Raw genomic sequence first — 24,797 nt, forward strand, 5'->3', positions numbered from 1 at the left:
TTGAGATGAAGGCTGCTACAGCCACATCCATTTTATAGATTATAAGCGATAGGTGGTCTGAATTTGTTGAATATCCTAATCCTGACTTGGATCTTTTCAGAATGGGAATGCGTGTTGCAAATTAGGCATGCAACCTAATCCCATTCATGTTTGTTCAGAAGTAAGGCTCCTTGGGTGAAATCCCATTGTGAGCATCCGCTAGCAGAACGGGCTTAAACTTCTGCACCAGGACTCTCCCTTCCTCTCCTCCCTCTTGCAAGCTGTATGCTGACCAGATTTGCTTTGGAGAGTTGGAGGACCCTGTAGATATATAGGGTTATTTGGGGGTGGGGGAAGCTGGAGGAGGAGGAAGGGGAAATTTTCTTGTGAGAAGTGTAATAGGACATAGGATGAGTCATCCCAAAATACTGCATGCTGTTTGCAAGGGCCCCTGGCACTTAGAAAAGCCTTTTGGAGGTAGATCCCCTTCTGTGAATTTCATGTACTTCAGGATCCCCATCATTGTTATTGTCAAGTCTCAAGCATCTCCAATTAGTTGACAGCCCTCACAGCAATATTTGCATTATTTCATAGGAGTGTGCTTTCTACATCCTAGGAATTAAAAGGTGGTCTAGATTTGGGCATATTAAATTGTTTTTAAATGGCACGTTCTCTCGACATCATACACCAACAAAAAAACCCAGAGGTGCAGATAAATCGAGAACAAGGAATCCTTAAAAAGAAAATGAAAGTGGTCTGGCCTGTTTTTCATGCTAGATTTCTAAGGGATGGATTTTCCTCCTCCAGTCCTTTATTGAAAAAGATGTCCTAGTTTTATAGATTACCCACACTGGTACCTGTTTTCAGGTGGTGCCCCTTCTTTCAAAGTCATGGGCAATGACCTTTTTTCTGGAGCAGGTGTTTCAGGGATTTATTTGCATCTGATTGTTCTGCTGCTATATTTTGAGTGGGGGTGGGGTGGGGAAGGAAATGATGTGAACTAGCTGTTTGGAATATGTGCTAGAAGGGAGAGGTGTACTCTACGTATAAGCAGTTGGTGGGTGGGAGGAGAGAGAAAGCAAAATTTTGGAACTTCCTCCCTGGGGTTGGTCACTGGCCACGATTAGATGTCACATAGTTTAGTTTTCTAGTCTTTCACCTGAAACCTGAACTGCGGTTAACTGTGACTTGTTTCAAATGAGCCAGATTCATAACCCATGGTTTGAAGTTGGCTTTTTTGGTGATAAACTGTAATTAAGCTGAACCGCAGTTTGTCAAATTCAGATGATATACTAAGCCAGCGATGGGGAACCTGTGGCTCTCTGGATGTTGTTGGGCTCCCAGCTCCCATCAGCCCCAGCCAATGTGGCCCATGGTCAGGGATGATGGGAGCTGGAGTCCAGCAGCTTCTGGAGATTCCCCATCCCTGTGCTAAACTGTGCTGGAGGGAAGTCAGAGGTGTGGCCTTGGACCTGGGATAGCTCAGTCAGTAGAGCATGAGACTCTTAATCTCAAGGTTGTGGGTTTGAGCCTCATGTTGGGCAAAAGATTCCTGCATAACAGGGAAAGTTGGACTACATGACCCTCGTGGTCCTTTCCAACTCCACAAAACTATGATTTTAAACTTGTGATGGGCAGCGGAATACCATAACTGGAGAAAGGGTAGGGTGCGAGTATAATTGAAAATATGATGTGGCAGCCCAAAATCTTTTCAAATTTCTCTCTGGTTTGCTGGGCTGGTTCTGGGAGAGGGTGAAATAGAAGTAATTGTATTGTGAAAATTTGACAACTTTTCCTTTACATTTAATTTCATATTGGGCAATCACAGCTTGTTATCTTTATGACTTGTTTTACTGCTACCTTTTGAGGCACCAAAGAGGAGCTTTGCAAATAGTTTCAAACCATCTGTATAAATCAGATTCGGGTTTCCTATTCATCCATCCATCAACCCAACTTTGCTATTAAATTTGCAGGCCAGATTTCTGTTTTGATACTCACTAGGCTGTTGATTTAAAATTCCAGAGTTGTTTTTCTTTTCTTGCTTCCCCCCCTCAACCCCCTTTCAAGATTACAGAGCGTAGTAAGGGAGAACTACATAAAAAAACCAAAACCCACCCTATGAAATGGAAAGAGACCTCCTGCCAGCAGAGTGCTCCTTTGATACAGATCACTGGCATTTACCAGCTGTATCGAAAAACAATATTTTCCCAAACCTTTTGTGCTCTTATTTTTGCAAGTTACAGAGCGCAAGGCCACCTAAAAGCCAGAAGCGTACCAAAACAGATGAAAACTGTCTTGGGTCTGTTTTGATTTGTTCCTGGGGACGTTTTGTTTTGATTTTGTGTTTGCAAATGATATGCATCCCGGTCGCTGAGGTGCTCAGGGCTGCAGTGAGCCATCATAGATATGTCTCCGCTGAGAGTTTTATATAAAGAAGGCATTCCCTGTTGCTAGTGCTGGTTACTTTTGCAGTGTCAAGGATCACGTCAGAGAGGTCTATATAAAGAACCCGAAAGCAAACAGCTAATTGGCAATACCAGTTGCATTATCAGTTTTATCTTGGTGCCACCTTTTCATACAGCAAAGGCGCAGTGCTGCTGTTAATGGGATGTATTAATTTTTCACTTCCGTAGTATTTTTATTTTGCAGTGGTGGCACTTGGATCATCATGAACCTCAGTTGACTCTTTTAAAAAAAGTTGGTATGCATAGCTGGAAATCAAGACTGGAATGACATAATTGCTTGCCTAATTTGGATGATAATAATAATAATAATAATAATAATAATAATAATAATAATAATAATGATGATGATGATTATGATGATGGTTTGGACTATCACAGTTTAATAAGCTGTGATACACACGTGCTTCATCCTTGTGCAGCCACTTTTCTCTTCCCTTCTCAACACAATTAACCCTGGAAGTCTTCATTGTAGCCTCCATTGCATCGGAACTGGGAAGCTATGGTTAAGGATAAGCCAGGGTCTTTAACCCTTTGCTTAATATGCCTTGTAACCATAGCCTTGTATACAACCAAGTTTTACTCGGGAGTAGGACCATTGAAATTAGTAGATCTAATTTAGTGATTCTTACTAATTTCACTAGGCTTAATCTGAGTAGGACTAATGTTGGGTGCAACCCATAGTTTCCTTGTTCAGCTATCATGGGGAACTAGGGTTTATTGAAGACTTCCGGGATTAATGGTGGTATGGCCAGAGGGGAAGAAGGGAGGGGTCGCATGCTCTGGCAGGTCCCCCTTTTTCAAGTCCTGAGGATCAGATGATTGTCAAGGTTTGCAAAGTGCCTGCATGCCCATTTGGGGCCCAGCTATGTCTTTACCTAACAACACCAAAAGCATAACGTAAGACACAGTAGCATATCGGCAAAGCAAGAGCAAACAATAAACAATTAATGCAGCTTAATATATGAGCCCCTGTAATAATAATAATAATAATAATAATAATAATAATAATAATAATAATAATAATAATAAATTATTATTATTATTATTATTAATAATAAATAACTTTATATCCTGCCCTCCTAGGCCGAAGTCAGGCTCAGGGTGGCTAACATCACATATATAACATTGGTATAAAATCAAACAATAATTAAATTACCTCCTAAAAACAGGTCAGAATCAAATTAAATTCTAATTAGATGGCTTTCTGCAGGGTTAGGGTTGGGAACAGTGGGTGCTCATCCGCCCAACTGTTTACGCTGATCTTATATGGGCCTCTGAGAATGCAACAAGGAGCTGCAGTGTGTGTGTGTGTGTGTGTGTGTGTGTGTGTAAGACTGCCCAATGTGTGCACATTCAACTCTCCCTGAAAATAATATTTGAGTCACACAGCCAATATTTTGCTGCTGTGCAGCGTTGGCCAGCAGTTGTGAGCGAGAGGAATTTGTTATAGCCTTTTTCTCCCCCTTTTCCTCTTTACCAGCGAATCGATATTGTTGCAACATGACTTAGTTTTGCAATTTGTAGCAATCATTACAGCATCAAAGGAAGTCTGTGGCTTTTATTAACAGAAGCCAGGAGGCACTTTTGTTAAATGTGCTGTTTGTCACCAGAACAGCAGGGGTTTAGAAGTAGTTTCAGTTGTTTCGCTCTGGAGTTGGGACACTGGGCATATGTCCAGCCGGGGCATAAAAGTGTTTTAAATCCGGGGCAACTCCTGTTTTGGCCTAATGTGTCCCTTAAGTTGGGTGCAAAGAGCTAGCCCTGCCTTTGTGGAATGAAGTGGAAACCACTGGTGATGATGGTGGCGTCCTGTTATAAAGATGCTCCATGATGTTTGGTTGTTCTAAAAGGGACTTTTGGAGAGCCTAGGGCTTGCCGATCAGAAGGTTGGCGGTTTGAATCCCCACGACAGGATGAGCTCCCGTTGCTCGGTCCCTGCTCCTGCCAACCTAGCAGTTCAAAAGCATGTCAAAGTGCAAGTAGATAAATAGGTGCCACTCTGGCGGGAAGGTAAACGGCGTTTCCGTGCGCTGCTTTGGTTTGCCAGAAGCGGCTTAGTCATGCTGGCCAAGACCCAGAAGCTGTACGCTGGCTCCCTCGGCCAGTACAGTGAGATGAGCGCCGCAACCCCAGAGTCGTTTGCCACTGGACTTAACGGTCAGGGGTCCCTTTACCTTTTAAGTGAGGGAAGAAAGTTGACAAGCAGTACATGATTTCCTTCCTAGTGCAATGCCCATGGCGCCTTCCTCTTTGCACCAGCACGGCATTGCACCGGTTGGGAAGATATACCAGAGAAGATTGGAGCCACAGAATCATACAATTTTAGAATTGGAAGGAACCCTGAGGGGCATCTAGTCCAACCCCCTGCAAAGCAGGATTCTTTTTCCCCAACACGGGGCTCGAACCCACGAACCTGAGATTAAGAGCTTCGGGCTCTACTGACTGAGCTATGTCATTATTATTTTTTAAGGCATGGGACCATATCTAAGTGACAGAGCATGTCGGTTGTATGCAGACAGTTTCAGGTTTGAATCCTAGCATCTCCAGTTCCCAGGATCAGGAAACAGGGAATGTGAACAGCCTTTGTGGTCTCAGAGAACTGGCAGCAGAATAGGCATATAGGGTCACTCCTATATAGCATTAGGCAGCTTCATATTCTCCTATGGTGCATGAAGCCATGCTAACTTTTCGTCCATGTGTTTTATACTTGACGGCCCCAGTATAGACCTGTAGGACCACTTGAATAATCTGGGGATGATTTTGCTCATGGGACTAGACTAGGGGTCAGCAAACTTACCGCATCTCGGGCCGGTCTCCAGCGCCAATCGTGCGGTGGGCTGGAGGGCGGGGGAGCGCGTGCCCACATGCTATTTCAGGTGCACTTCCGGGTCGGAGGAGCACTGGAAATAGCTTGTGTGCATGTGCACGGGCCTCCTCCAACCCAGATGTGCACCAGAAATAAAGCTTGCACATGCGCACAAGCTATTTCTGGTGCTCCTCCGATCCGCAAGTGGGCAGCCACGCAGCGCAGTGCCGGTAAGAGCAGGCAGCAGGGGTAACTGCAGGATGGATAAACGAGTCCCTCTGGCCTTATCCAGCCTGTGGACTTTAGTTTGGGGACCCCTGGACTAGACCCTACAAAATATTGCAGGGTGGTGACCTGGAAATAGGATTTTTTTTTCTCATCGCCCCTACACTGCAGAGGGTCTTCATTCTGCTTTATGTTAAATAGTATCCACTTGCTGCTTCAGATGTCTTGTAAAGATATATCTCTTTACCTAGGCTTTCCCTGATGCATAAGATTGACTTTGTCTGGGTTTGGGGGTGGGTTTTTTCCTTTTAATTCTGGTTTACTAGTTTTTGTGTTGAATCTCTGTTTTTAGGATGCTGTTTTAATTGTTTTTATATTATGTGTGGTATACTGATTAAAATATTTTTAAACATTGAGCTTTTTATAAATGCTTTTAAGTAAATAAAATGTAAGTTTAGATGTTAGAAATGCAGGGCAGGATTGATCAGCATAAAAGAAGAAGAAATTTTAGTTGATTGATTTCTATTTTTTGGGAGGACAATTTCTGTCAATCAACCACTTACTTTGAAGTTCTTTTAATGGCGCTGCAGTTTAAGGCAAAAATATTGATTCCACATATTTCCGAAATGTGCTACCAAGGTAATCAACATGGGAGAGATATGAATGTTATTAAAGTGTATCTTTTCCCCCACAACAGGTACAGTAAAAGTGAAAAGTTCCAGTATTCAAGTTGGGGACCTTATTATTGTGGAAAAGGTACATATGGATTTGTAAAGATTTTATACTTTTCCTACTACTTTTAGCATGCTGGGAGGGAGAACCAGGTTAGTTTGACATTGTACACTATTCTTTTGTCTCTCTTTTTCTAACACTATTGACACTGAAAATGTACCTCTTCAGCTGAGCATTTTCTTGACCATTAACACTGGTTCCTGGCCTTCCAGGTGCCTGTGATTTATAACTTTAACTTTGCTTCACTGGGCTGCTTTTATTGAATATTCTGTTGTTTTAGATTGTGAACTGCCTTGACATTTCATTTTGAAATGGAAGGAGGCATATAAATCCTCTTAATACATAGACACCCTAGCTTAAATGTTTCAAAGTCTTTAAAGTAGTAATGCACAGCATTATCATAGAAATAAGGATAATATTTTAATAAAATATGCGGAACTGCTCTTTATATTTTATAACACCCACCCATGTTGTTAACTTAATTAATAATATGGGGTTAGACCAGCAGGTGCAGCTTCAATCTTTTCCTTTATGTGATCATAATCGTGTGGAGGATAATAGCCGAAAAATGCTTTTCTCAACCACTCTGTTTCATAAGAGCCCCGCCAGGTGAGGCCAAAGGCTCAGCAAGCCCACCATTTCAGTGGCCAACAAAAGGCCTATGGGATGCCTAGTTTACTAAGCAGTGACTAGTAGCCATTGATTGTATGCTGAACATTCAAAACCCACCTTCCATCTCTCAAAACAGAACCAGAGGGTCCCTGCTGACATGATCTTCCTCAGGACGTCAGAAAAGAACGGTAAACATCTGGAACCAATAGTGAAAATGATCTTTAATGGTGGTTTGCTGTTGTTGTTTTTATGGGACAAAAGAATCATTTTGAAAACGTAGCCCAAGTGGATACGATTTTTAGGCTTAGCATGTCTGCCCGATCCAGAGACTCCTTTCTCGATAGCTTGGCTACCATCCTTGTTTTATCGTTTGTGATCGTTCAAACCATAGCAATTAGTTTATCCTGTAGGGTGTCCTGTTGCGCGAGGTCAGGCAATGCGAGGTTAAAGGAGATTGATGCTGTGCACCATCGCTCACTGGGAGCCTCATACTGGCTTGTCTTTTGACATGTGCCGCCATTTATTCAGAGTGTGAAAAATGCATCCTTTTAAACCAATAGATAGATAGATTATATAGATTATATAAGCGGTCATCCTGGGGTTCCTTCTCATGTTTATTTACTTGGCCCCCAAGAAGAACTGCAAGAGAAGAAAAGACTTGATTTTTTTTTTAAAAAAAAAAAAAGCTTGCATGGTTTTGCAGACACTGGGACCCTGTCTGTGTGCAATAATATTTATCAAGCGGACAGCTGCCGGTAGCAGTGTTTATTCAAGTGCAGTCATATTACAGTCTTGGTGGCCGCGGTCAAATTGTTTGTGGGTCATACGGAGACAATGACCCAGATCAAAAGTGCAGTGGGGAGGCACACATGGAGCCACCCCAAGCACTGGAGCAATTGGGTTGATAGGCTTGCAGCCATGCCAAAGAAAGAGAGAGATGATGAATAGGAAAGCCTCTGCTCACATCACACCCCTGGCGGGATACTGGCTTGGACGAATTATGCCTAGTAGTTTTGCTTCCATTTAGTGTGGATGGGGCCAATGTGGATGGTCATAGCTAATAGACTGCAGCGTTGGAGAATGCCAAGTAAATACGGTCCTTCCTTCCATGCTTAATGCCAGCCTTCTCCAAACTGGTTCCCTCCAAAAAATGTGAACTACAGACTCAGCTACATTAGTCAATTTATAACGTTATAAATGCATTATAACAATGTGACACCAGGTGGCGCCGTGGAGCTGAAATCCGAAGTCAATGATAATTTCCATTGTGAGCTTTTATAACTTTTTAAAAATAACTTTTTAAAATAGCTGTGTAGATCCAGCCTACCACACCTATCAGCCCCAGACAACATAGCACAAGTCACCCTGTTCTAGGCTGCTGTGCTAAGCTCTTGAATCTGTGCAGCACATGCAAATCAAGCAAATTACGTGGTTTTTGCTTAATTTGCACTAGGAATGTGCCCAGCATTGCTTGGGAATTCTAAGAAACCGAAAAAAACTGCGCATTTTTGAAACCTGCTTCTTGATCTCGGGAGTCGTCATTCAAAATCTGATTGCTATACATTTTGACACCTCTTAAGTTGTTGCAATAAGACAAAAAACTTCAAAATAATAATAATAATAATAATAATAATAATTTTATTATTTGTACCCCGCCTATCTGACTGGGTTGCCCCAGCCACTCTGGGCGGCTTCCAACATATATAAAAACATAATAAAACATTACACATTAAAAGTCTTCCGTATACAGGGCTACCTTCAGATGTCTTCTAAAGGTCGTATCATCTTGACATCTGATGGGAGGGCATTCCACAGGGTGGGTGCCACTACTGAGAAGGCCCCCTGCCTGGTTCCCTGTGTAGATTTAATCAAATTAAATCTTGTCTCCAAATCATGGAGGAGGAGGAAGGGGCGATGAAGGATTCTGGCTCATGGTTCTGTTTTGTTATAAGAACCAATGGCATGCTACATGAAACAAGATGGTGTATCCTTCTGGTGTGGTGCTATTCAGTAAGAGTGTTTAAACTGCATAGAAAGCTCTCATACCAGTTCAGTCTATTTGTCCATCTAGCAGTAGCTCTTATGAGTCTTAGGTAGAGCTCTTTTGTCCTCACAAGCTCTCTGATCCTTCTTACTGGATATGCCAGGAATTGAACACAACCAGATGAAGGTTTCATTTTTGAAATACAATGGTACCTCGGTTTATGAACTTAATCCATTCTGGAAGTCTGTTCTTAAACCAAAACCATTCTTAAACCAAGGTGCGCTTTCCCTAATGAGGCCTCCCACCACCAGTGCCCTTCCACTGTTCGGATTCCGTTCCTAGACCGAGGCAAAGTTCGCAAACCAGGACACTACTTCTGGTTTTCTGGTTTTCGTAAACCGAATCGTTCGTAAACAGGACTGTTCTTAAACCGAGGTACCGCTGTATCTTTATAATGCAGAGCTGGTCTGTCAACAGGCCTGTGCCTGAGGCCAGCTCCAAGGTCTACTGGAACACTCTCTCCCTAAATATGTAGCTGCCTTTGAGATGCAGTTTGAAGAGGAACCACCAAAGCCCCATTAACACAGATTTTAAACCCACAGGGTCCTGCTTTCTACGTACGGATCAGCTGGATGGTGAAACAGACTGGAAGTTGCGCCTGCCTGTCAGCTGCACTCAGAGGCTGCCCACTGCTTCTGTACGTAAGGTTTTCTAATTTGTCATTTTTAACCATTGCTCTCTAAAATGCAGCCATATGAGATTGATGGCATCTGTAAAAAACAAAGCATGTTGAAGCATTCTCTAACCACAATAGTCAATTAGATGGAAAGTTGGTGTACATATTTCACTAATTTAAAAGAAGTTTCCTCTTCACCTGCCCTCTCCTGCTTCCCCCTCCCCAGAAGCGCCTATCATTTATTTGGAAAAGAGGACTTACTTTAAACAGCAAAGTTTTTAACTCATTGTTGTAACTCATTTTATCCTTCTCCATAGGACCTTCTCCAGATCCGATCATACGTGTATGCAGAGGAGCCTAACATTGACATCCACAACTTTGTTGGCACTTTCACTAGAGTAAGTGGTTGCTGTTGGGCAAGAAATCTAAAAACCTCTGAAGAACCCTGGGGTAGTGGAGACAACCTCCAGATTATTTCAAAAGAGGTTGGAGATGTTCAGTGTGTTGGGAGGATCATAAAACATGAGAAGTGCCTTGCGCTTTCTGGGACAAATAAGTTGCTGTTCTTCTGTAACAAAACATTATGTGCAGCGTGCTGCTGCTCAGGGTACCAGCCAGCCAGCCAGCCATTCATTCCCTTTTCTAAGGTATTCCATTCCATTGCTCGTTTCCTTAGTTTTCCACCTCCCACGAGCATGTTCAGGTCTCATTAAACTATTCCCTCCCACCCCAATCTCACACCACACTTGGGGTTCCACCCAAACTTTTTTCTTGACTTGCATTTCTCCAAGCTTGTAGATACTTCCCCCATGTGTTGACAGTACTATTTTGACTATTTTTTGGTAACTCTTTCAGGAGGACAGTGACCCTCCAGTGAATGAGAGCTTAAGCATCGAAAACACCCTGTGGGCCAGCACAGTGATTGCTTCAGGTAAGGCCAGAGTAAATGTCGGGAGTATGTTAGCAATTTTTAAAAACTCCCTTTGCAATTTAAATAATCATCTCTTGTCAGTGGGAATTAGTGGCTGGGATGAAGTTCCCCACTTGTCCTAACACCTCTAGGGACTTTGAGCTGACGTCTAATTACCCCTCGCACATTTATAGATGAGAAAGCCTTTGGAATTCCAATAACCTTTGGGCAAAGCATCCCCTGCTTGAATAACACTTAATTGCTCTCAATATTGACATTTGAAATCTGTAACAGAAAGGGTGTCAAAGAGATTTTAAATGGAAGCTAGGGTAAAAGATCTCCAAATAAAGGCTACCCCCCTGGTTTGTAGCTCTGTAAGAGAGCATCTTGTAAAAGCAAGACCAGATGTGTTATGCGTTAAGGGCAGGGAGTGGAAGAGCTCTGTAATATATGGAAGAGCTTAATATCTAATATCCTCCATGGAACCACAACTCCCATTAGACCCAGCCAACGTGGCCAATGGTTGGAGCTGATTGGAACTGTAGAAGGGCACATGTACCCAGTCTCTGCTCTTGTTGTTGTTGTTTAGCCATGTCTGACTCTTTGTGACCCCATGGACCAGAGCACGCCAGGCACTCCTGTCTTCCACTGCCACCCGCAGTTTGGTCAAACTCATGCTGGTAGCTTCGAGAACACTGTCCAACCGTCTCGTCTTCTGTCGTCCCCTTCTCCTTGTGCCCTTCATCTTTCCCAACATCAGGGTCTTTTCCAGGGAGTCTTCTCTTCTCATGAGGTGGCCAAAGTATTGGAGCCTCAGCTTCAGGCTCTGTCCTTCCAGTGAGCGCTCAGGGCTGATTTCCTTCAGAATGGATAGGTTTGACCTTCTTGCAGTCCATGGGACTCTCAAGAGTCTCCTCCAGCACCATAATTCAAAAACATCAATTCTTTGGTGATCAACCTTCTTTATGGTCTCTGCTCTAGTAAATGCATTTCAATAAAGATCTCTTTTCTTTATTCCTGCTAGGGCAGCTTGTGCATCTCTCCCTTAGAAAGCTTTGTGTTTAGTTGAGGCATTAAAAGGTGCATCTGATTTGATGTCAGTTTAGTACTTGCTGTCAAGGTCTGACAGCACTCAAGTGCTGGTATAATTTTGGACACTCAGCAGTGTTCAAGGGGAGGAATCCCATGGTGTGAAGTTAAACCTGAGCCCAATGCTCAGTGCCATGCAATGCAGGAATCTCAGCTAAAGCATCCATGGCAGATGGCCATCTAACCTCTGCTTAAAAACCTCTAGTGAAGGAGAGACCACAACCTCCTGAAGGAGTACATTTCCACGTGTCCACTTTCTGTTTTTTAAACAACTATTTCCTTTCCAATTGGGATCAATCTGGAATCTGAATCTTTTTGTTTCCTCAGGAACGGTTGTGGGAGTTGTTCTGTACACAGGGCGGGAGCTGCGTAGTGTCATGAACACTTCAAATCCGCGGAGTAAGGTAAGGAGAGATTTCTTGGTCCGCTCTACTCATTCTCATCTAGCAGACCCTGGTTTCCCAGTTTTGACCAGTCCTGACTTCCAGGATTTGTACTTGTATGATGGGTGTGTTTGTCACCTAAGTGAGCTGTACCCCTAAAAATGCAATGTGCGAGCTGACATTTCTTGATGGGGTTTGCACATTATGGCTCCCACATGGCAACCAACCCAAACAGCTTCTTGGGTCTTCGATATTAAAGCCATTGTAGCCTTCAGTCACTTGGCCTGGACATGGAAAGGCCAAGATATGTAAAGGGAGGAAAGTAAGGACCAAGCCCCGCTCTACTCCCCATGTTTGTGTGGAGAACCGACGCAAGCTTGAAAGTGCTTTTGCCTGAATTACAACCCTCCTCATGAACAGGCCCCAAATACCTGGAAGACCACCACCTTCACGACAGACCCTCTTGGGTGCTAAGAGTAGCAGAGGGGGCTCTCTTGATCATTCACCACCCTCAGAAGCTCTGGGAGTGGAGGCCTGGGAAGGGCATGCTGGTAGCAGCCCCTAAGTTGTGGAGCTCCCTCCCCACAGAGGTGTGTCTGGCACCTTCATTGTACAGCTTTTGACAAATGCTGAAGATGCACCTCTTTACCATGTCTTTTGACGTTTGAGATGTTTATTTTTTAGGATCTACCTTATTTCTGTGATTGTAAGTTGTTTTCAGTGTTGGGTTTAAATTGCCTTTACCTACCCTGGGAACTTAGGGCGAAGAACCCGGTTGTTGTAGTACTAGTAGTTGTTGTTCAGAGTTCCCAGTCGCAAGGAGGTTTGTGAGTGCGTTCAAGCCAACATAATTAGAAACCCTCTTCAGAGAGGGATGAGTCCAAGTTCCTTATGACAGAGGGAGGGCAAACTATGCAATATCTACATTCTCCACACCTCAGGGTGTGACTTTGCTCAGCATGGACTACTGAGAGTGAATAATAGCCCATCACTGTTGTGTGTTGCAAGCAATCTCTTTGTTGCTGTTCTCCTCCTCAGATTGGCCTCTTCGATCTGGAAGTGAACTGCCTCACCAAGATTCTCTTTGGGGCCTTGGTGGTGGTCTCTCTTGTCATGGTCGCCCTTCAGCACTTCGCTGGCCGCTGGTACCTTCAGATCATCAGATTTCTTCTTCTCTTCTCAAATATAATTCCTATTAGGTATGATATTCTCCCCTCCCATTACTTTCGTTGTGGTGTTATTCAGGGCTTCTTATTTGCGTGGCCCTTACTTGAACTATACCATAAATAGCAAGCTGAGCCCGCTCCCTTATTCTGAGCACCATTAAAGCTGCGTTTCAGGAAAAAGCTGCTTTTAGAACTAGCGCTAAAGAGTAGGATTCCACATGTAATGCACCTGTAGCCCAGTTCAGACATCACAACAAACCATGGTTTGTTACACAGATGAGGCAGCATGAGCTCAGGCATGTGTGCATTGCCCTGTCCTTCTGCGCAAAATGATATTTTAAAGCTTCCATATTTGGTAATAAACTGTGGTTTGAATACTTTCCAAGCCTGGAGGGAGAAGCAAATGGCTGTTTGCTGTTAAGAAGTTATTGGGTGCATTACATTTCCACTTGCACACAAAGTGGCAAATCACGGTTTACAGTGTCCGTACCGGGCCTAGGAGTGGAATTCTGAGAGTTTGAGCCTTCACATAAAACTGTTTCATGAATCATGAAACTCACCTGAAACACTGCATGCTAATTTCATATGTACAAGGGATGTTTTATGTGGGAGAAGTTGACCGACATATTGAATCCATGGGGCCACAGAGGAACTTGGGGGGAGGGGTTGATTTCAATCAGAAAAACTGTACAGGAATTGTTTCTCAATTGTTTTCCCTGCTGACTTTCTCACCTCTCTACAGTTTACGTGTCAATCTTGACATGGGGAAAATAGTTTACAGTTGGATGATCCGGAAGGATTCTAAAATTCCTGGCACTGTAGTCCGATCTAGCACAATCCCAGAGCAACTTGGAAGAATATCCTATTTACTTACAGATAAAACAGGTATGTTAGAGAGAGACCCGGTTTTTATTTATTAATATTATTCTTATTTTATTTTCACTATTCTGGAAAACTTCCCCCCCCCCCAAGGGCAGGATACAATTAAAAAAAAATAATGAATGCAATCTTTGCAGGGAAAGAAGTCATAATGTACATCTTGCATAGCTAAAGGTTATTGTTAGAGGTGAATGAAATGATCAGTAACAATAGGAGACTCTTGTAATGGTGTGGTGGTTTATTTTATTATTACAGTTGTACCCCACCTTTCCTCCAAAGGGCTCAAGGTGGTATACACGGTCCTCTGTACTCTCCACATTATCCTCACACCAACCCTGTGAGGTAGGCTGGGCTGAGAGGCAGTGACTGGCCTGTGGTCACCCAGTGAGCTTTGCAGATGAGAGGGGATTTGAACTCTCGTCCTAGCCTGAAAATCTAAGCACTACGCCATGCTGCCTCTCAAAGTGGTTGTGTGGCTGATGAAAATGCAAGGTTGTGAGAGCAATTGTGTGGGCAGAATATTATAGGGAACTTGATTTTTGTTTTAAGGGGTGTGTGTGTGTGTGTGTGTGTGTGTGTGTGAGAGAGAGAGAGAGAGAGAGAGAGAGAGAATAAATACTTTTTTTCTTTTTTAGAATTCCATATTGATAGAAGATTATTGATACATACATGGCTATTGTGCTGTGTTATCTGTATGTAGATTTTCTTTTTTTTCATTAATGGTTAAGAATACAGTGGTCCCCCGCAAGACGAATGCCTCGCAAGACGAAAAACCCGCTAGACGAAAGGGTTTTCCGTTTTTCGATGCGCTTCGCAAGACAAATTTCCCTATGGGCTTGCTTCGCAAGACGAAAACGTCTTGCGAGTCTTGCGATTTTTTTCGCGCCCCCCCTTTTTCTAAGCCGCTAAGCCGCTAATAGCCTTTTAGCTGCTAAGCCGCTAAGCCTTTAATAGCCACTAAACCGCTAATAGCGCTAATCCGCTAAGCCGCTAATAGGGTTGCTCCGCTAGACGAAGAGACTCGCGGAACGGATTATTTTCGTCTTGCGAGGCACCACTGTATGTTTATGATATATTTACAAACCTGGGTTGTTGTTGTTGTAGTTGATAGATCTGCTGGTTGGAAGTGGTCTGTAAATGGCTTGAATTAGTAAAATAAGTAAATAAACAACCTTCTGATGAGGGGAAAAAATGAAGAGGAAAAAATGAAAGGAGTGTGGCTTTTCCTTTCTTCATAAATGCGATAGTATGGGTATGTGTGTGTGTGTGTGAGAGAGAGAAACAGCCATTTCCACCATTTTGCCCTTACTTGGATCTTGACTTTATAATTCTGCACTTGTTCCAGGGACCCTGACGCAGAATGAGATGGTTTTCAAACGCCTTCATCTCGGAACAGTTGCTTATGGACTAGACTCCATGGATGAAGTTCAGAGCCATATATTTAGTATATATACACAGGTGAGCTCTGCACAATGTCAGAATAAAAATGGCAACCCATATTCTTCATGTAGTTAATCCAGATTTTCCCTTTTCATTGAGAATTCAGTAAGTTGTTGTTATAAAATCTGTTGCTAACAACCACTTTGCAATACAGTGGTACCTCGGGTTACACACGCTTCAGGTTACATACACTTCAGGTTGCAGACTCCACTAACCCAGAAATAGTACCTCACTTAAAAAACTTTACTTCAGGGTGAGAACAGAAATCGCGCGGCGGTAGCGGGAGGCCGCATTTGCTAAAGTGGTACCTCAGGTTAAGAACGGTTTCAGGTTTAGAACGGACCTCCGGAACAAATTAAATACGTAACCAGAGGTACCACTGTAGCTAAGCAACCACTTTTCAGGATCACACCCCACTTCCTTCTATGTATCTTCAGCATAACCTCTGAAAGAGCCTGTGCATATACAAGGTATTCAAATATGTATATTTGAATAGTTAAATAGTTGTGGTCCCCAATTGTATGTACAGGACTCGCCTTCGCACAATAACTGAAAGCATGAATAGTAGATGTGCAGCTCCCTTTCCCCCTTCTGTCCATGCTTTCACGGTACTGAGCAAGGCAGTATTCAGGCAGCTCAATGTATCAACCTGTATTCAAAACCCAACTTTAACTAATACAGCTTTATTTAAGAACGAGGAAAGCAGCTCCTAACCACATTAAAGAGAGCTTCCAAGCAAGTATAAGTTTAAATATAATTAAAAGGTTAGATTCTTTGGTAATTGGAAGCATTTGCTGGCCATGATTCATTTAAACTGTAGTTCTGATTCATTGCTCTAATTATTGTTACCATGCTATGCCCTTTGACCTGGAAGTGAAACTTCTGTCCTCTTGACACAAGAGGTTAACAGAGCAGGAAACTGGATGGCTATATGTTCCCCCTGTGGCCAGCATAATTTAGTAATTGTAAAATTACCTGGAAGGTCCGATGCAGACTCTAAAAATAGTATTAAAAATCAAAACGATCAGCTTTCGACCTACCTCTATGCTGACCCATCTGTTTTTTCTTTTTCGGTTGGCTGTGTGTTTACAAACATAAAACCCTGTTCATTTCAAATTATCCGTCTCTCGCTGAGTAAAGGGATTTCACTGAAAATACCTTTATGGGGCTGAGTTTTAGAGGCCAAACTGGTGGCGGGATCTGTAAGAAACCTACTTTTCCTGACCAACTAGGAAAACTTAGGTACAGTTGTCTCAGGTCAGGAATCTCTTTTACTGCTGCAAACTGGAGTGGGCAGAATTGGGATCCAATGGTCGATCTTTAGGTGATTTGCAGATTGGTAGGAATTTCTGACTCCCATTTTTTAATTATTTAATAATAGCAATAAGAAAAAGAGGGTCTTCTGCCCCGCAAAAACTAGACTCAGAGTTTCTGACGTAGTTTGCCTTTGAATTGTTGCCTTTCTATTACCTCTCTCTCCAAGTTGGAGACTGAGTCTTTAATTTCAATAGGTCTTCTCTGAGTAGAATGTAACTGAATACCCCCTTTCAATGACACAAGGGCAAATTGTATTTATTCCATAGAATTTTATACACTGCTTGATTTTAAAAAACAACAGAAAACCCTCAAAGCAGTTTACAAAAGAAAAACAACAACATGAAAATCATGAAAAATTCACAGCCATACTTTTAAAACATACAAAAGATAAAACACTAAAACATTAAAATTACCTCTTTGTATGGCAAAGGTGATGCCTGGTTTTTCCCTAAATTAGGCTGCTGAAGGAAAGTTTATGAGAAGATCTGGAGTGGATTTTTATGCAATGAGGACTGTGGGCTCAGTTCTGATACTGGGAAGAAGCTTCTGGGCTAAGCACATACTCAGAGGCACTCTCTTCCCTAATTCTAGCCTCTCCTGCCCCACATACTTCCAAGCAACTATTTGCACCTGGCTCCAGTAGGTGGGCTTCAGGAGTCTAGTAAGTCACTTGGGGACTCTTGTGTAGCAAGCAGCTAATACAAGAAATAGACAATAATAATCCATAACATTAGCAAGAAAACAGAGATCCCACAAGTCTGCTTCCTTTCCAGATTTATGTAAAAGTTTCACAATAGGTTTCATTGGCATGGAAGCATTTAAAAATATTCACTTGATGCTGATTTTGAGAGTCCATTGTGGTTTGGAGGAGAGGGCATTGGTTTTGGATATAGATCTGAATTCAAATCCTGGTTTGCCATCCCCACTGAGCTATAGAGGGTTTGCTCAACTTGGTCACTTTCAGCCTTAGTTCCCTGTCTTTCAGTGACTCATGAGCAGGCCTGACCCACAGATGAGGCAAGGTGAAGCATACAAGGTCTTGTGAGGGCTTCTAGACTGCAGAGAATGCGGAAAATGTGGCCTGCCACATGTTGTTGAACTTCAGCTTCCATCATTCTGGAGCAATGGCCTTAACCACATGCCATTGATGTCAGTTGTCAGCGTCTTGCCAGTCCCTGACACCAGGTCCTGGCTTGCAGTGGCCGTGGTGACCTATTTTTGCATTCTTCAGCATATTTTTTTGCAACCAAATCTGTATTTGTTCATCAAGGATCTCAGCCTGTATTCCTAGGCTTCCCACCCTTCCCCTATGCAAATGACGAGTACAGTGGTGCCCCGCAAGACGAAATTAATTCGTTCCGCAATTTTTGCCGTCTAGCGAATTTTCCGTCTTGCGAAGCACGGTTTAAACGGCTTAACAAAGTCGCAAGACGTGCATTTTCTAAACAATGGCAAGGCAGTCTGGGCAGGACTGATGGTATAGACTAGAAGCTCCTCTCTTGATAGGGTTAGATAAACGGTATTCTTCTAAAGAATACGCACAAGCAAGCCCATAGGGAAATTCGTCTTGCGAGGCAAATCGCGGACGAAAAAACCTTTCGTCTAGCGAGTTTTTTGTCTTGCGAGGCATTCGTCTTGCGAGGTACCACTGTATTAATGAAATACAGGTCTTTTTTCCCCAGCTAATATAATTGTGCTTTATCCTCTTTTCTTAGCAGTCTCAGGAGCCACCTGCTTTAAAAGGCCCCACCCTGGCTACCAAGGTACGGAAAACCCTGAGCAGCAGAGTCCACGAGGCAGTGAAAGCGATCGCCCTCTGCCACAATGTGACTCCCGTCTATGAATCGAATGGTGTGACGGATCAGGCTGAAGCCGAGCGGCACTATGAAGATTCTTGCAGGGTGTACCAAGCCGCTAGTCCTGATGAGGTAAATTGTGCCTTGGAAACGATGGTTTGACTTCCTGTAAACTGTGCTTGTTCAAATGTAGCTATTGATATTATTGCTAGTCGGGATCTGTGCACAGCTGTTAAATTTCAGACAGCATCAGTGCTGGAAGATTTGATGGTATTTAGAAGAATAATAAGGTAAAGGTAAAGGGACCCCTGACTGTTAGGTCCAGTCGTGGCCGACTCTGGAGTTGCGGCACTCATCTCGCTTTATTGGCCGAGGGAGCCAGCGTACAGCTTCTGGGTCATGTGGCCAGCATGACTAAGCCGCTTCTGGAGAACCAGAGCAGCACACAGAAACACCGTTTACCTTCCCACCGGAGCGGTACCTGTTTATCTACTTGTACTTCGACGTGCTTTCAAACTGCTAGGTTGGCAGGAGCTGGGACCCAGCAATGGGAGCTGACCCCGTCGCGGGGATTCAAACTGCCCACCTTCTGATTGGCAAGTCCTAGGCTCTGTGGTTTAACCCACAGCACCACCTGCGTCTTCTTTAGAAGAATACTGTTTATCTAACCCTATCAAGAGAGGAGCTTCTAGTCTATACCATCAGTCCTGCCCAGACTGCCTTGCCATTGTTTAGAAAATGCACAAATGACAATTACAAAATAAGTAAAATGTACAAGAATCTCATTTCCTTTTAAAAGCAAATTCCTAATGGGTGATTTTTATTTCTTACACTTTGCCCTTCCTCTCATGAGAGCTCAAGGACCCTAAAATGGAACATTAAAAGCAAAAGTAGAACTGTGGAATGAAGTAAACAATACAGTGGTACCTTGGGTTACATACGCTTCAGGTTACAGACTCTGCTAACCCAGAAATATTACTTCGGGTTAAGAACTTTGCTTCAGGATGAGAACAGAAATTGTGCTCCGGCGGCGTGGCGGCAGCAGGAGGCCCCATTAACTAAAGTGGTGCTTCAGGTTAAGAACAGTTTCAGGTTAAGAACGGACCTCCGGAATGAATTAAGTACTTAACCCGAGGTACCACTGTACAGTAATAATCCACATTAGATTATGGTATACAAATGTTGTCACTCCTGCCCTGCTCCAAAGCCCTGCCACAATAAATAGATCTTAAGCAGGTCAGGACAAATAAATAAGACATTATTGAGCATTGTGTGGGGGACAAATCTGATACCTCTAAAGGGAAGGACGATAAGAATCAGTTTTGAGAGGGGATGCAGTTGGCACAGCAAGTGTTAAGCAATATGAAATACACATATCATTTACACTGTCTCAGCTCTGCAACAGATGGTTGCTGAGTAAGAGCAGGATGCTTCCAGGAACCTTCAAATACAAGATGCTATGAACCAGCAATTCCCTAAGGATGACTCCACGAAAAGCCTCTTTAATAGGCGTCCAAACTCCACCTTTGAAATCCTATAGCAATAAAAGATTGTTAAGGCAGGAAGGTCAGTTTACCCTCCGAATCGGAACAAAACCTTGGAGGTGTTTTCCTCCCCCCCCCCCCAACTTTTGAACAGCAAGGGTAATTTCTACCAGTTGGCACAGAATTCATTTCCTGAAACACAAAGCAGGATTTCCTAGATTTGTTTCCTGTATGCATTCCTGGGCAGAGACTCCTGAAAGCATCTTTATTGAGAGATCAGTTACAGCCTCTGGGGCTCTGTGCTCCTGTCAGGTTGAGGCCATACAGTAACAGAGAGGGGAAATGTAATAGGTAGAATCAGATCAGAGATAACTCGCCCGGGAGGAATCCTGGCAATCTGGCCTTTAACCCTGAGGACACTTCGCTGCACTCGAGGATGTGAAAGAACGTGCAGATCAGATGTGTTGCCAGCAGCGGCAGTCCCTGGGACCAGGCAGCCCAGTTGAAGCGTGGGCAGCGACTAATGACAAACAGGGGTCCATTTCTCTCTCTTTGATTCTGAAGTGGTTTTAATAGCCTTTTATTTTTCGGCTTGACACAATTCAGTGAACGGAAAGAGTTAACGCTCAGTCAGATGAGCTGGGGAGTTGCGGAAGGCTGAAAATCCGTAGAGAGCAGTAATTCATAAAGTGTAGCAATGATCCACTTTTGCCCAGCAAAGTCCTACTTAGAGTTGACCCATTGAACCCAATGAATTAATGTATGTTTATTATGAATGGCCAAGCAGCCAACATACAGTGGTACCTCAGGTTACATACGCTTCAGGTTACAGACTCCGCTGACCCAGAAATAGTATGTCGGGTTAAGAATTTTGCTTCAGGATGAGAACAGAAATCGCGCGGTGGTAGTGGGAGGTCCCATTGGCTAAAGTGGTGCTTCAGGTTAAGAACGGACCTCCGGAACGAATTAAGTACGTAACCAGAGGTACCACTGTACTAAGAAATCAATGTTATGGAGTTTGCAGGGCCCATTAATTTGAATGGGTCTACTCTGAGTAGGACTAGGATTGAATGAAACCCAATATTGTTTCGTGCTCATTGTTTCCCCGGGTGGAAATTCTGGGATGGTTTTATAGGATCATGGTCACTGTCCTTGTCCGTCCGTCCCCCACTTTATCCCTCCATAGATTGTTTACAAATATGCAGGTTGAGTGGGCAGGCCAGCAAGTCCCTATAAACTGGAAGAGTTAGCTCTACAGAAACAGGACCACTTCTGAAACTGCCTCAGCTCCAAATTCCCAGAAGTTTCTCTTTTCTAGGCTAAGTGCCACTCTTTTTCCCAGCTCAAAGTCCAAAATCTTCCTTTTAGGAAGATAGGCCGGTGGGTGTAACATTCCTAGCTAAGAGTAGTAAATATTGCATAAGACGGTAGAATGTTTGGCGCATTTAGTATTTGTAAAGCAACCTGGTGAGGTTTTTATTCCTATATTTCTGTTTGAGGGCAAAGGCTCAGATGTTGGCTTTCAAGTGCTGCTCGTACCTCATTCTCATAACCACTATGTGTCTTCTAGTTGCCTCTTGTGGAAGGAAATGAATTTGAATTGCTTTGCTTTTGTGAAGTCTGCAGCAGATATTCCTCTTGGGTGTGAAAGCAAATTTGTGGTGGAGTGTGTTTGTTGCACAAAAGTTGCGCGTTGATATGAATTGCACAACCTGGATTTGCTGCTGTGCGGTTGAATCGCAACCCAAAATAGCGACAATATGGAAGCGCCTAGATTGTGGGTCCTTATGTAGCAAAAATGGCACCAGCCACCCACTGGAGAAAGGGGGGTGGGAACCGGCCTCTCCAGCTGTTGGACTACAAATCACATCATCCTTGATCATTGCCCATGCTGGCTGGGGCTGATGGGAGTTGTAGTCCAGCAACAATTGGAGGGCCACAGGTTTCCCACACCTGCAGAAGGAGGAAGTATCAGCAGGCTTAGGAAAACCCCAAGGTTTGCAGAAGTGCACATAAAATATAATAAAATAAAATAAGGCTGTTTTGCAATTGTGCCACCTTATGAGGACCAAGTATGCTCAGTGGAGATGGAAAATAGGAAACATATTGTGGGAGGGCAGATGGAATGGAGTTTCCAGGAAGACTCCATGGCTGGCTGGCTGAACCCTGACCAGGAACACTTCCTGCTGCAACATTTTGGTTGCAGTTCCCGCTTGGAGTTTAAAACTGGAATGTGAAATTTGAAGAAAGAGGAACAGAGGTCAGAGAAAAGCATCTGATTAGTGTTACTTATTAAGCTTTAATGATCAGATGTCTGGGATAACTGTCTTATCTGGGGGGTTATGAAGACAATGAGCAATAGAACAACCTGTAACAAAGCTCTTTAATGCTACATGCTTGCATTGTAGAAGGTTTGGGGAAAGATAGGCAGAACAAAGACAAGGACTTGTTATCGCCAAACAATTTCTAGAGCTTGTTAGGGCACGCAATAAATTATCCATATTAGAAACATGAAATTGTAGAGTTGGAAGGGACCATGAGGGTCATCTAGTCCAAACCCCTGCAGTGCAGGAATATTATTTTTTATCCAATGTAGGGCTCGTACCAATGACCCTGATACTAAAAGTCTCATGCTCTAACAACTGAGCTATCCCAAATAGCGCAACGCTGTATTTTAAAACTGGGGTTTGGGATCATTAATCTATTTATTCCTGAATACCCCAGTAATCAAAACTGGTGAGATTTTATTATTCTGGGCAAATAATTACAGTGGTACCTTAGGTTACATACGCTTCAGGTTACAGACGCTTCAGGTTACAGACTCCGCTAACCCAGAAATAGTGCTTCAGGTTAAGAACTTTGCTTCAGGATGAGAACAGAAATCGCGCAGCGACTGCAGTGGGAGGCCCCATTAGCTAAAGTGGTGCTTCAGGTTAAGAACAGTTTCAGATTAAGAACGGACCTCCAGAACGAATTAAGTTCTTAACCAGACGTACCACTGTACTGTCTATCTAAAGCAGTATCATACTACTTCAAACAGCCGTGGCTTCCTGCCAAAGACCCCTGGGAACTGTAGTTTGTTAATGGTGCTGAAGTTTGTTAGCAGACCCCTATTCCCCAAAAGAGTTAGAGTTCCCAGAAAGGATATTGCATTTACGCAATCCTGTCCAAGAATGCCTTTCAGCTGTTGAATAAGGGGAAGAGAGGCTTGTGCCCTCTGGAGAGGTCTCTTAGTTGTGTCTCCAAGATTGTGGCACATCTTCTCTCATGGGATGTACACCTGGCCTGATCACTGTCTTCCTTTTGGCAAGCTTATTGGGTTGTTGTTTTTATTTTGATTATATATATATACAGTGGTACCTCGGGTTAAGTACTTAATTCGTTCCGGAGGTCCGTACTTAACCTGAAACTGTTCTTAACCTGAAGCACCACTTTAGCTAATGGGGCCTTCTGCTGCTGCTGTGCCGCCAGAGCCCAGTTTCGGTTCTCATCCTGAAGCAAAGTTCTTAACTTGAAGCACTATTTCTGGGTTAGCAGAGTCTGTAACCTGAAGCGTATGTAACCTGAAGCGTATGCAACCCGAGATACCACTGTATATATATATAGAGAGAGTTGTTTTTATGTTTATCTTTTCTGTGAACTGCCCTGAAACCCCCGGGTATAGGGCGCTATATAAATTCTATAATAATAATACTTTTAAGCTGGGAAGGGCTGAAGTTCAGTGAAGTATCGGTTTTTCAGAATCCTGAAACCCTGTAGAGCCTCTGCCAGTCAATGTAGGCAATACTGGGTTGGGTGATCTAGTGATCCAACTCAGTACAGTGGTACCTCGGGTTAATTCGTTCTGGAGGTCCATTCTTAACCTGAAACCGTTCTTAACCTGAGGCGCGCTTTCGCTAATGGGGCCTCCTGCGGCTACTGCACCGCCGGCACGCAATTTCCGTTCTCATCCTGGGGCAAAGTTCGCAACCCGAGGTACTACTTCCAGGTTAGCGGAGTTTGTAACCCTGAAGCGTTTGTGACCTGAGGCGTTTGTAACCCAAGGTACCACTGTATATGATCCTAACAGCAGCTCATTGCTAATATGCTCCTAAAGTTCTTCAGTGGCTTCTTAATGTCAGCTGCATAATTACTGTATGAGCTTCCTTGAATGCCCTCAGCGTAAAAAGGTAGGATCCAGATTGTTGTAATATATGAATGAATTTAAAGGTAGGATCCATAATTTTTTTCAATTTGAAAATAACATTCCGCCCCGTCCATTTAAGGGACGAAGGAATATTCTGACCTCGGAACTACATGCGCTGGTAGTTTTGATCTCCCAGCTATGCTTAGAAATCCCAGCACTAGCAAAATTGAGATTTTTAACCTCATTTGTGCCAGTGAAGAAATGCAAGCACTGCTGTGGTCCATGCATTTTTACCTGAATGTTTAGCAGCAGCAGCAACATCAACAGATGACTCCAGTGGGGGTAATGTACGGTTATCAATTGAGTAACTTCCTCGTCCCATCGCTCTCCTGTTCCATATGCATCACCCTCTAAGCTTAGCCGTCTACCTGACCTTTGACCTTTCTTGTGTTTAGGTGGCCCTGGTGCAGTGGACAGAAAGCATAGGCTTAACACTGGTGGGCAGAGATCAGTCTTCTGTGCAGCTGAGGACTCCTGGCGGCCACATCTTAAACTACACCATCCTCCAGATTTTCCCGTTCACGTACGAAAGCAAACGGATGGGGATCATTGTCCGGGTAAGTTGTACAAAACGGTAGCAAAAAACGCCAAAAGCAAATTAAAAGCCATAGGTTATCACAGAAGAGTCAAGATTTTTTCAGCTCTCACTCGGCTGAGATTTGATATTT

General features: G+C 43.4%; 1 protein-coding gene across 3 annotated transcripts in view; it reads left to right on the top strand.

Annotated features, from left to right (window-relative positions):
- Positions 1-24,797, top strand: part of ATP9A (ATPase phospholipid transporting 9A (putative)) — a 109,251-nt gene that overhangs the window by 43,790 nt on the left and 40,664 nt on the right. For 2 of the 3 annotated variants that reach the window (XM_081196076.1, XM_081196074.1), the window contains exons 5-15: positions 6,173-6,231; positions 6,956-7,007; positions 9,406-9,500; positions 9,797-9,877; positions 10,335-10,410; positions 11,806-11,882; positions 12,900-13,060; positions 13,770-13,912; positions 15,252-15,364; positions 18,379-18,591; positions 24,525-24,686. In XM_081196076.1, the coding sequence (XP_081052202.1) occupies positions 6,173-6,231; positions 6,956-7,007; positions 9,406-9,500; positions 9,797-9,877; positions 10,335-10,410; positions 11,806-11,882; positions 12,900-13,060; positions 13,770-13,912; positions 15,252-15,364; positions 18,379-18,591; positions 24,525-24,686 (1,232 nt within the window). The remainder of the gene's footprint in view (positions 1-6,172; positions 6,232-6,955; positions 7,008-9,405; positions 9,501-9,796; positions 9,878-10,334; positions 10,411-11,805; positions 11,883-12,899; positions 13,061-13,769; positions 13,913-15,251; positions 15,365-18,378; positions 18,592-24,524; positions 24,687-24,797) is intronic. The other variant, XM_081196075.1, reaches the window with a different exon arrangement.

Source organism: Podarcis bocagei (assembly GCF_964188305.1).
Source record: "Podarcis bocagei genome assembly, chromosome: 5".
Classification (NCBI taxonomy): domain Eukaryota; kingdom Metazoa; phylum Chordata; class Lepidosauria; order Squamata; family Lacertidae; genus Podarcis; species Podarcis bocagei.